The sequence below is a fragment of the Microplitis mediator genome, chromosome 6 (genome assembly GCF_029852145.1).
Source record: "Microplitis mediator isolate UGA2020A chromosome 6, iyMicMedi2.1, whole genome shotgun sequence".
Classification (NCBI taxonomy): Eukaryota; Metazoa; Arthropoda; class Insecta; order Hymenoptera; family Braconidae; genus Microplitis; species Microplitis mediator.
Genome location: NC_079974.1, coordinates 10,766,715 through 10,780,300, shown reverse-complemented (window position 1 = coordinate 10,780,300; position 13,586 = coordinate 10,766,715). Strand labels below are relative to the sequence as shown.

At 35.1% G+C, this 13,586-nt stretch overlaps 1 protein-coding gene across 11 annotated transcripts in view; it reads right to left on the bottom strand.

Moving 5' to 3' along the window:
- LOC130669381 (phosphatidylinositol 4-phosphate 5-kinase type-1 alpha) overlaps positions 1 to 13,586 on the bottom strand; it is a 350,783-nt gene that overhangs the window by 213,388 nt on the left and 123,809 nt on the right. For 7 of the 11 annotated variants that reach the window (XR_008990168.1, XR_008990171.1, XR_008990169.1 and 4 more), the window contains 3 exons: positions 5,293 to 5,370; positions 4,841 to 4,894; positions 4,250 to 4,567 (listed from right to left, as the gene is read on the bottom strand). Coding sequence is in view for 4 of the 11 variants with exons in the window: in XM_057472248.1 (XP_057328231.1) it covers positions 4,250 to 4,567; positions 4,841 to 4,894; positions 5,293 to 5,370 (450 nt within the window). In the remaining 7 variants the exon portion in view is untranslated. The remainder of the gene's footprint in view (positions 1 to 4,249; positions 4,568 to 4,840; positions 4,895 to 5,292; positions 5,371 to 13,586) is intronic. The other 4 variants (XR_008990173.1, XR_008990174.1, XR_008990170.1 and 1 more) reach the window with 3 other exon arrangements.

Here is a 13,586-nt window from a genome sequence, read left to right as displayed (position 1 = left end):
AAAGTTTATAAGGTAATGGTCATATTTTTATAATCACACACACACCAAATTCGTGAAAAAACGGCGCGATTTTTCACAGCTTTTTTGTGTGTGGGAATATTTTTGTAATTGCACACACACAGAGTTCGTGAAAAAAGGGCGCTATTTTTCATACTTTTAAGTGTGTCGGTACATTTTTAGTAGATTTCATTAAAAGCTAACCATTGTATTTGTCCTCATGATGGAATTTTCGAAAAATTTTGCTACCTCTAAACTCAGCTCGACGAGCTGTGTCAGGAAATACATTCAGTTCAAAAGTTTATGTATGTATTTACATATATATACATAATATAACGCGCCGTTCTCCAATGATAGCGTCCGCAATTTTACACCGATCTTAATGAAACTTAGTATACTTATTCTATGGACGATTACCTTGGATGAGTTCGAAGATGAGCCAATTCGGCCAATAAGTTTAGAAGTTATGGTTAATTGACATTTTGTAAAATTTTCAAAAAAAATTTGTTTGCCACTGTAACTGGATGTAACTTCTAAACGGAGAGAGATAGCTTATTTTCGTTTATTCTATGTGAAAGCTCGTTCGATTGCCTACAGTTTTAACTATACAGCTCATTGATTTGACCATTTTTTCTAGTAGATAAATGGTTTTGAACATTTACAAAATATTATAAAAACTAATTCTATGCAGGTTTTCACTTTGATTATAGCCACAATTTCAAACCGATCACCTTGAAACTTAGTACACGTATTTTGTGGGTGACTAACTTGTTCAAGTTGGAAAATGAGCTCAATCGGTCTATTAGTTTAGAAGTTATAGCATTTCAAAATTTTCAAAATGTCCAAAATTAATGTTTTTACTTATTCTTCCTTCAATATCTTTTGAATGTGATAACTTATCGACTTTATATCAAATTCATCTGAAAGCTCTTCAAATAAGCTTTAATTTTCATGCCTATATACATGCCTAGACCACTGAAATTACTTATTTTACCATTCATTCAATGAAATTTTGCTATTGCATTAGTTCTCCTACTTCTTAGTACATTCATGGAGCTACTCAAATTCATATTATCGCAGTGTGACACTTATAAAATCCAAACATCTCAATTCAGTGGGTGTATACAATTTTGTTTTATCGAAAGTGTATAAATGATATGATATATCAATAACAAGATTAACATTAGTTATGATGATAATATTGGTATCAGGCGTTTTGAGCACCTGACAAAATATCCCCGAGAAAATATCCCCGACAAAATATCTCCGGACAAAATATCCCCATGAAAAGAAAGCAAAAATAGTGAAAAAAGCCAAAAAATCTGACACAAAACTGGGGATATTTTGTCTAGAGATATTTTGTCAGGTGCTCAAAACGCATGGAACCGATAATATTCTCTATATCTACTCGTCGTTTGATATTCTAATAGGCTTTTTATTTCAAATATTAGTACTAATTTCAAGTATGACACTTTGATGTATCACAATCAATTTTTAATCTTAGAATATTTTATTAGTAGATTTTATTGAAAGCAAATTATCGCCTTTGTCCTTATCTATCATAATTTTTCGAATAGGGTCCGGAATACCATTGGTCCGATAGTTTGAATATATGCATACGTATCTTTAAATAACGTCAAATCAAAACATATAGTGCATTATCATCAAAAATTCTTCTGAAGCTCATTTAGTTAGCTTCAATTTTTGGCATTATACTTATAATTTTTTGATTTTTTTGTTTTATCACCTCGAGAATTTTTAAGAAAATGTAAAAAAAATTTTATTTCATTATTAACTTTCATTTGAACAGTGAAAAAAATTAAATAATGAGAAATCTACTTCTATTTTGGCTGCCGAATGGCCTTTTTGTAATCGCACACACACAATGGTCATAAATGAATATTGAAATGTAATTTAATCATGACAAATGTATACTCGATAATTTGATTGTATTTATGAATTAAAATATTTTTTGTCATTAGATCATTATATTTGCAGATCATTAATAATATTGTTATATATAAAAATTATTATTGTATACTTCAATAATAAAACTTGTCAAAACTTGCTTGATTATTCCTAATCAATCATTATTAATTAGTTATTCAAATATATCGATTCGACGATTTTTTTGCAACTGATATTTGACCGTACAGTTATTTTATCACGGTTGCTCCGTCAACTGATTGAGTTCTTCCGGTAAATTTTATCGCGCGGATATTATATCTTGTGGTTATTTTGTCGTGAGGATGTTTGGCCCGCGGTTATTTTGTCCGCGGATATTTTGTCGTGCGGTTATTTTGACCTCGGATATTTTGTCGTCCGGTTATTTTGTCGTGTGGTTTTTTGTCTGCGGTTATTTTGTCTTCGGATATTTAGTTACGGAACCGTTAGAATTATATTATCCAGTAGAGATACTGACAATGTTGCTGCTTCAACTTTTGAACTATATAACTTTTTTGAAGATTATTTTTACTACTATAACTGTTTGGTTGTAATTTGTGTTAAAAAATAACATATTTTTAGAAAAAATAAACATTACACAAAAAATATAGGTAGTAAATATTTTTTTTTAAATAACAATTCAGGGGTATCAATTATTATCATATATGAAAATTAAGAGGAAGGAAAAATAAATTTTTTTTCTAGATCAGTGTAATTGATTGTTATTGAGATTTGACTGATTGCGTATTTAGGTAAAAAAAAAATGATTCGTTATTTTATACTCTTTATATCAACAGGAACTAATCCATTTTAAATGTGAGTTATTAACTTGTTTAGTATAAGTAGTCTTATCATTTTTTATGAAAAGCTCATTGCACGACTCATAATTAGAAGCTTTAGAGAGTGCTTTACTATCGAAAAATTTGTTTCGCCTCTTTTCTACAACTATTTCTGTTATTATCGTCTTATGAGTACACAGAACAATCTCGAATTAGGTACCATTGTACGGATACTGTAATAGAAATTATTTCGGAAATTTTCAAAAACTACTTTAGGGCAATAGAAACGAGAAAATCACTCAAATAAACTGAAAAAAATATCCCGTGAAGCAGTAAAAAAATTTTGTAGCTTGAAAACTCGATATCTTGATAAAAATTCCATTATTTAACTCTTTTTTTTTTTTTTTTTTAAAGACTCGTTTTGCCCAAGAAGGATCTGCTGTTGAAAATAGCTACTTAACTTTATGTCGCTTAATTATAATTACACTGTTAGAAGTATTTATTTGAGCCAAATAAATAGTTATTAATAGTTAATAAATGATTTATTAAATGATATTTATTTGGGCCAAATAAGCCATTTCTTAATAGTTAATAAATGGCTTATTTGAATAGAAAGAAATGATACATGAAGTAAATTAAGTAAGGTTATGACAAATAGTTTATAGGACTGTTTAATTTTATTTTTTTAAAGAAAATAATACACACAATTAATGTTAATTGAAGATAAAAATTATTCTGCAAAAGATATAAAAAAAATGAAATATTATAATAAATTTTTACTAACAATCACACTCATTCCATTCAAAGTTTATAACCTTAACTTCATGTGTCATTTCTTTCTATTCAAATAAGCCATTTATTAACTATTAAGAAATGGCTTATTTGGCTCAAAGAAATCTCATTTAATAAATCATTTATTAACTATTAATAAATCTTATTTGGCTCAAATAAATACTTCTAACAGTGTAATGAACAATCAAATCACATTTTCTTTCATTTTCAGCCTAAATATGTATGGGCATTCGTCTTAACAAACGCACATGCGTGTTGTTTTTCTATGTGTATATTTATATATATATATATATATATATATATATATATATATATAAATATATGTGTTCTATCATGGGCCTTTTACTGGTGCCGCACCCAGACGGGTTTTTGGACACCTCTTTTTCAATTTCCTTCAATCCTTTAACGTCAAATGTTGACATAAACAGTGGCGTGACAGCAGCAAAAAATTTTTCATTAGTTTTACTCTATAATTCACCAATACAATTTATTTTAACTTCAAAATTAAATGAGCGTTATGAGGCGTGCACTTTTGGGTTTCCGAACTTTTTCATAGTTGTGAATAACTTTTCATTCAAAGTATAGAGAGGGATCAGCAGCATGCAAAAAATTAAAACAGGTAAATAACATAAATTAGATACGTGCAATAACGACGAAAATGGTATTCGAGAATTATTTTCTCGTTATAAATTAATCATTTTTTTTATCATGCAATCTACTCGCGATAATGTTGTCACCTCGACCGGATGTAGAAGAAGACGAAGAAATATTTCCACCTCGATGATCTTCATTTTTTTTACGGGTACCTCTAGGTGGTACAGGTGGAGGTGTTTTTCCAGACGGTGTCAAATTAGGGACAGGCGGACTAGCTGCAGTTCTGCCCTTTAAAACTGCTGGATAACTAGCACGTAATGTTGAAGTTAGAGCAAGAGACGGCAATGAAGTTACACCATCTGATGTTGTTAGTGTTGTTGGTAAATTTATAGGTGTTGAAGTTGCAACAGGTACTTCATTCAAAGTGTTTATCGAATCACCGATACTTAAAGTTTCTTCTACTAGCATTAGGTTTATTTATTATCATCGACCATTAGATAATGAAGATGTCCGTATGATTGAAATGGAAATGACAAAAATAACAAGAGATTGATTAAAATTATTAATTAATATAGCACGCAATAATCATCGCTATGAATGAATTGCATGATAACGCGATAATTATTTTTTCACGTCAACATACCCTAAATTATCTAGTTTTCACGTAATTCAAGAAATAGCAACACACTAATTATAATGCTTAACGAATAAAGACTTTGTAGCAGATGACTCACCAAGCTTTGAAGATGATGTAGTATACTTTGCTGTACTTCCAGTTGGCGCGATAACTAAACCACCATATATTCAAGAATCATTAATAATACTAATGTCTTATATTAAACAATGCTTTTTTCACTTATAGGTATTCATATGTGAAGTTAGTTTTCGTAATAATCAATTCACGAAATTGAAAAGTTCAAACATAAAAATGTGCAAAATTATGTCAAAAAATAATGGACAATGCATTATACGCAGCGTATTTAAAATAAATACGTTTTTTTCTGCAGTTACCTTTGAAAAAAAAACAAGGACTAAAAGAAATGAGGATTAAAAAAATCCTAGACTGGTACGATCATCATAGGTCAAACGCCATTACCTTTTGTAATGCATAGTTGTACAAGAAAAAGATATTAACAAAACTTGGAATAAAATTGTTGCTGGGATGAACTGTATAGATTTTACTTACCAGTGACATCAAGATCCCCTTCCAGAGATCGCAATGGCCGACTTATACTTTTTCTTTTTGATGGTGAGTGTTTGAGAGCTAAAACATAAATTTGAAAATCTGTTATAAAGAGTTGTTTTATAGTGAGATAAAACAATTAATAATAATTTAATCAAATACTACTAATACATTAGTTGTTGCGGTTCTTTCAAATTTCATATTCTTTTTCATGTGTAACACTAATTGGCAAGTGGATTTAAACCAGAAAAAGGCCATTCGGCAGCCGAAATGGAAGTAAATTTCTCATTATTTGATTATTTCAACCTTTTAAATAAATATTAATTTCACAGCAATAATCTGAATTCATGCAGTTTCATGAATTTACTAATAAATACAATAGTTATATTCCTATAAAATCTACTAAAAGTAGGAGAACCAATGCAATAGCAAAATTTCATTTAATGAGTGGTAAGATGAATAATTTCATTGATCAAGGCACATATATAGGCATTAAAATTAAAGCTTATTTGAAGAGCTTTCAGATGAACTTCATAGAAAGTCGATAAGTTATCACATTCAAAAGATATTGAAGAAAAACAAGTAAAAATATAAATTTTTGACATTTTGAAAATTTTTAAATGCTATCATTTCTAAACTCTTTGACCGATTGAGCTCATTTTCGAACTCGATCACGGTAGTCACCCACAAAACCGGCATATCAAGTTTCAGGGCGATCGGTTTGAAATTCTAGCTATCATCAAAGTGACAACCTGCGTAAAAATAATTTTTATAATATTTTATAAATTTTTTAAAACCATTGATTTATTAGAAAAAATTGTTGAGTCAATGAGTTGTATAGTGAAAGTTTAAGGCGAACGAGCGAAAATAAGCTATCTCTTTCCGTTTAAAAGTTACATCCAGTTAAATCGGTAAACAAATTTTTTTTGAAAATTTTCCAAAATTTTAATTAACCATAACTTTTAAACTTATTGGCCGAATTGGCTCATCTTCGAACTCATCCGAGGTAATCGTCCATAGAATAAGTATATTGATTTTCATTAAGATCGGTGTAGAATTGTGGACACTATCGTTGGAGAATGACGCGTTATATCTTATATATATATTGTGACGTTACATTGCCGAAGAGATGGAGTTGAAGGTTGGAGTACGTGTCAGTCTGTGTGCTAGAGAGAGATAACGTGAGTATGTGTGTTGAGTGTAGTAGATAGTGAGTTGAGCATATGGAGTATAAATGTGTATGGTAAGTTAAGTGTGCGATAGAGTACGTGTACGGCATGTGGTATGTCTTGGAGTGTCTGTGTGGTAGAGCGTGGATTTAACGGGGGATGTCTAGCTATGTCGCGGACAGTGAACCATACTTAGGAACCGGCCCGAGATGTGCCACAGTGCTACAAAGTGTTCTGAGCGACCGGACGTGTTCCATTTTTTTAAGTCAACTTTGTGCCGCATCTCATTGTTATTACAAGCCCATTGTTATATCGCTAGTGAATTGCAACAGAACCATTCAATTATAATCACATTAGTAACTGAATTTACATCCAATTATCGTGCTGATATCGGAAGTTGCTGTGCTACGAGAAGACCTGCTAACCGTAAGTACTTACCGATTTATTACTAGTGATTATTATTATCTATTTGCCGGGTATTACAAGTGACCAGTCCTGACCACGTTATTATTGTGTGTAGGGTATTCGGTTTAACTAAATTAATTTCGTAATCCATTTATTCACTTTTCTTTCTTCGTCTTTCTTTGGGTCTAAGTGATTGCTCGAGTCTGACCGCACTCGCGAGTCTGACCGCCATCACATACGATTCTCATGATCCGTGTCGAATTTGTAGGATTTGGAGAATTTTAATTCATTATTATCGGTGTGTATTATTATTTAAAGAAATTAGTAAATATTTCATACCTTAATGAGTGACCAGATATTCAGATCATGAGTCGCGTAGGTGGTGATGGAGTTCGGGGGCGAGATAATATACCGGACGTTTGAGTAGAGGCGCCGAGTTCCATCGGCCCTCACTCGATCCGAGGATCTCAGGCCCCGAGCCAAGTTAATGACCCACTGCCCCTGGACATGGGACAAGGTGGCCCAGTGCTACCTGGTGACGGGCAGGAACATCCTGGACGCTTGGCGCGTGAAGACGCCCAGAGGAGAGTCGATGTTCAGGGTCAGGACAATTTACCGGGACGCGATGATTTACCGGATCCTGAGGAGGAGAGGAGGCAGCACTTACCTCCACCTCCGCGACGCTACGGTGGCGGCGGACGCGCGTGGAGGCCGGTAGGGCCCCGTGCGGAAGACTACTTGCTAGACTCCGACGACGAGCCTGCGGCGTATCGAGAAAGATATTTGTCGGCTTTCGAGGTACTCACCGCCCTGAAGAGATGGAACCTCACGTTTGGGGGAACCAAGGACGAGGACGTCAAAAATTTTATTACGCGTATCGAGGAAGGACGGATACTGTTACCCATCCGGGATGCAGATCTTCTCCAAGCACTCCCGTTTGCATTCACTGGGCCTGCATTAATTTGGTATCGGGCCCATTTGGGATATTTTGCGACCTGGGCGGCAACAAAAATTGCTCTGCATCAGCGTTTTGCCGACCCAGATTACCAGATCACATTGCGACTGGAGATCACGAATCGAACACAGGATGAAAATTAACATGTGGGCGATTTTATCACATGCATGTGTGGTCTCTTTGCCCGGACCAACCCGGCATGGTCGGAGTGGGAACGGGTAGTTCACGTTCACAGGAATTTACTTCCTGCTTATCGTCTAGTGATTCCGCTTCAGGAGATGATGACCCTGGACAGTCTGGAGGTAATGGCGGGTCGGCAAGAGCAAATTTTGTGAGGTGCAGTTGCACATAAGCCACCACCATTACCCGAGGACTCCATGTGTCCAAGTTTCGCATACGCGGGACCCCGGCGTAGTAAAACTCACCAACGGGCCCTATTAAATCATTTGTATGCAGAGGAGGTGGAAGAGTACGAGGAAGAGGCACCAGTGGAGTTACTGGACGCCCTCATGACTGGACGGCGTTATCCACCACGTCGGAAGACTTTTCAGTCTTCACCCCAGTCATCCACCACTCCTCGGAACGTATCGTAGCCGCGGAGGAACCCAGACGGTCCACCGGGAATGTCTGAAGTCTAGCAGGGAGCTCTTCCCAAGCCCCTTCGATCAGTACCGACACCAGCTCCTAGAGTAGCACCGAGCGCTCCAGTAGAACATACTAGACGCGTGGCTGACCTAGTTTGTTAGAATTGCAACAAAAGTGGTCACCGGCATCGTATGCGTACGGAGCCGCAACGACTCTTTTGCTACCGTTGTCGCGCCCCAGGAGTCACCCGAGCCCAGTGCACCAACTGGAACTCGGGAAACGACCGGCGGTGAATGTTGACCCGACAGCAACATCCACGACTACCAAGCTGTCGGAAAGTATCCCTCCCGCCGAGATATCGAATCCGACAATCCCGTCAGAGACTATCCTCGGTCTGGATAGCTCACTGAAAGCACCCCCTGCCTTTTATATTAATCTGGACATTCAGGGAGTCTGGGGAGTACCGAAAGTTTTGCTTAGCGAATCTAGTGGAGAGAGTCAACAGAGTCCTGGGGACTATGATACGTGCTTTTATTGGTAATGATCATCGCGAATGGGACCTGTATCTGCATGAGTTCCGATTCGTGTATAATACCACATGTCACAGTTCCGTGGGGGCCACTCCAGTTTGCCAATTTTGGTAGAGAGCCCGAGGCGGCTATTTCGCTTCGGCGATAGGTGGAGGGGGTTATCGAAATTATTCCGCATTCACGCCAAGAATGGGTCGACCGCATGGCACGTCTAAACAAATGGAAAGAGTCCATTGTGCATGCATTGGGGACTGCATTTCAACGTCAGGCGCACTATTATAACTTGCGCCGACGGAACCGACAGTATCAAGTTGGTGACTTGGTATTGAAACGTCAGTATGTGTAATCCTCAGCCGCGAAGAGATTCACGGCTAAGATGATGACCCCATTTCAGGGACCGTTTATTGTTTCTCGTCGTATTTCTGATACGGTATACGACTTGGAGAGCTTGGACGGCCGGAATCTCGGAAAGATCTCTGTCCAGGATCTTGAACCGTACCACACTCCCGAGTAATTAGTCGGATTTTAGTAAGTCGGAACGAAATTCTATAATATAAATATGTTAACACCTAATTGTATCATAATATAGTAAATTTTGTAGACTTAATTTTTATAGATATATTGAGACAATGTGAATTGTCATCTTCTCCCTCAGCCTTGCGGTTCCCATTTTTCCCCGTCTCGTTGCCGTCTGAAACCACCTAAAGCTAGAGTCATAGTGCCATGGTCACATGACTAATTATCACCTCAACGCATGACCGTGAGGGGAAGTGGGGAGCGAGCCCAAAAACTCAGCCCTAAGACCCTACGGTGATTGAACTTCACTTCGATCCTGGATCAATTAGCATTAAGACGTATAATTTAGTTTTACTGTCATATACGAGCAATTTATTTGCGACCTTGTTAATACGGATAACTACCTTGTAAATCGGGAAATTAACTTGCATTACAGTTATGTTAGTAGCAATTCTCTTGCGATATACTTTACTGTCCAAGTTTACTGATTATTATAAATAGAGTTAGTTCAATTAAATATTACTGTACGTTACCAGCGATATACTCGCGATATAAAATTATACTGTGCCACGAATCTGTCTACATTATATCCAGCGCTTGCATTTTCTTGTAAGTAATTTTGATTATTATAATTGGCAATAAACTTGCAAAGTATTCTGATTAATTCCTTTTATTCCATCTATCACTGTTCATCCTACTTATTTCCTATTTTACTGGTAAGATTATTAAATAGTCTGATAAAATAAATATTAATTAAGTTACAAATAGTAATTTGACCATCAATAAGAATATTCTATAATTTTATGAGCCGTGAGGTAAGTTGATAAGTTTTCTCATACGTTGCCGAGTTTGAATAAGTGCGGGTCTTTGCTTTGCAAGAACCCCAGCCCACTGCCAAGTTTGAGCTCTTCATTCCAATTTGAAGTACATTCCGTTTGATTTCAAAGATTTCCCATTTAAAATACATGTAAATTTAATTACTTTTTTTTTAACTTTCTAATACTCAGCTGTATTTTATTTGAAAAGTATAATATCAATTGCAATGGTTTTTTTTTATATTCGATTTTTCAAATTATTAAAATTACTATAACTCGGAAACTAGGGACTCTAACATTAGATTTTCTGCGCAGTGTCTCCTGTTCATTTTATAAGCGTTACATTATTGAATAATTATCATTGTGGATTTAAATGATAAATCAATTGATTTCAAATAATTGAAACATAAAAATTCATGTTATGTGATTTTTTACATTTTTTGTGTGAAAATATGCTTAACAAGTGATTGTAATAATTATTTTGATTTTTGTTTATGACATGCTGGGTTTATTGGTTAAGTTTAGCGTTGTTGTAATAAGTTGGGAAAAATAATTAAATTCGATTTATTACGTGCTATTTACAAGAATTATTTTATTCTTAACTTAAATTTAAATTTTTCTAATAAATTAATTTATTCTAAACTTAAAAGTCAGATTTATAGCAAATTTCTAGATTTTTTTACTTTTCCGGGGAAACTATCAGGCTTATTACAAAATGTTAGTGTGTCTTTTTTGTACACAATTTTATTTTTTACAAATAACCTCTAATAAAGCGTTTCAAAACTTCGCATTGTTTACTAGTTATTTCCATTTTCATGTCAAGCTTATGAAATCGATCAGAACACTAATTTGCTTTAAGAGCTTGACATTAAAATGGAAATAGCTTGAAAAAAATGCGGGATTTTAAAAAACATTATCGGAGATAATTTTTAATGAATAGGATTCTCAACAAAAAAGATTCTATGACGTTTCGTGATAAGTCTGATAGTTTCACCGAAAAAGTAGAAAGATCTCGAAGCTTCCTATAAATTGGACTTCAAGCTCCAATAACTTTTAAACAGATGAATTTCGCAAAATTTACGGTACAATTACTGTTCCTGTGAGCATATCTAATTTTACGGTATTTTTCGATATCACTACCGTAGTTTACGGTAGTCAAGTACGATAATTCTACGGTAAGTTCCGGTAAACTACGGTAAGTTCTGGTAAACTACGGTAGATTCCGCGGAATCTACCGTAGTTTACCGGAACTTACCGTAGAATTACCGTACTTGACTACCGTAAACTACGGTAGTGATACCGAAAAATACCGTAAAATAAGATCCGCCAGGGGTGGACTTACGGGCCTTCCCGTAATGTCACTTCCCATGATATCCGAAGTTAGCGAATTCTTATCTTCCTCGAGCATCGCAAACGAGGCCTGCCCCCCCCCCCCCGATAAACGTAAACGTACCCCAGCTAACTCCGGGTACCACCACGAAGGGGCGGCGATATCTCATTCGCACCTCCGTGATCACCACGTTAACCCCGAGGGCTAAGCCTAGGTTTAGTCGTCATCACTGATCAGGAGGCACATTATCTTGGCCACTATCCGCGACACAGCTAGACTTCCCCCGTTAAATCCACGCTCCATCACACAGACACTCCAAAACATACTCCGTACCATACACGTACTCTTACTCTTATACTCTCAACACACTTAACTAGCCGCACACATATACTCCATACTCTATACTCACCATCTACTACGCTCAACTCAAACACATTCTGACTCTATCTCTCTCTAACACACGAACTCACACTTACTCCGACTCCAACTCTCTCTCTCTTCGGCAATGTTACGTCACAATATATATATATATTAGACCGGTTCAAAAAATCGACTATTTTTTTTTTTTTTTTTCAAAATCCGCAGTGAAATATCTTTCTAGTCATGAAAAAAGAAGCCTGTGAAAACGGGAGCTCCTAATATCAATTTTGAAAGTTCGCTCATCGTAAATTTCTATTTTACGTTTAAATAACATGGAAAAAAAAATTTTTTTATCTTTGGAATTTTACAACTCATTTTGGAATTAATATGTCGAGGTGAGAGATACATATTTCTGAAGGAAATTGAACGCTCTACATAAATTGTCTCTTATGTTTTTTCTCCAAGTCTACTCCTTTAAAAGTTATTCGAGTTTAAAGTTCAACGTATAATCAATTTAACTTTTTTTTCTTAAATTGTGGTATAATAATAAAACTCATCTTCGAAAAAAATTATTTTACAATTTTTAAATGGTATAGATAATAGCTTTAAGTTTAACACGATTATTTTCAGTTTATAAAATTTACGATTTTCACTTCAGCTATCAAAACTTGTTAAAATTAATATTTAGATTTATTTTAGAGAAAATTTGCCCAGTACAACGTCACAGTATTTAGTATACCTATACATGTATACATGTTTGTATAGTATACAGTTCACTGTAAAGTTCTGTATTCAGTATACCTGGTAATGTTACCTTCCACTACCCCTTGACCCTTAATGAAGTAGTGGGAGTATACTGAGTACTGAGAGTACTGGATGTAACTAATAATTTTTCTGTTATAGTTAGTCGAGCCGAAATTCTTCACCATCAAGTGTCGATTGTCCAGATTTAAAGTCATAATATTGCAAATAATTCAACATTATATTTCTGTCAATTTAACCTCATTTAATATTGTTTGTTTAGTTTAAATTCAGTGTGTAGCTAATTTGATATTAATTAATATACTTATTTTTCTTTTGTATCAATAAACAATAATTAAACAATACCTGAGTAGTTATTACTAACAGGTTATGGGCCCAGCACGCTTCCACTGCGCAAAGTGATTAATAATTGTTGACTGATACAGTGAAGTTATAAGTGTAAGAGTTTAAGTAGTTTATTGTTTGCTAGGGGATTCTAATATTTTTGTTGGTGAAGTGTAATTGTGTTAAGATGGCTGAGAAAGAAACAGCAAATCTTACGAAGTTAGATGGAAAGAATTATCAAATGTGGAAATTTGGTATCTCAATCCTGCTCGACTCAAAAGAGCTATCAGATTATGTCGATGGAACTGATGTTGAACCAGACAAAGCTACCAAGCTGGTAGACTGGAAAATATGGAAGAAAAGTAGAGCACAAGCAATGGTATTGTTGCTAAGTTCGGTCGATCAAGGCCTGCATCCGAACTTGATCAATTGTGAAAGTCCCCAAGCTATATGGGACAAGTTGAAAGCTTTGTACGGAGAAACAAACGAAGATGAGATTACGAGTGCCTGGCAACAATATTATGCCTATAAAATTGTTGACAGTGA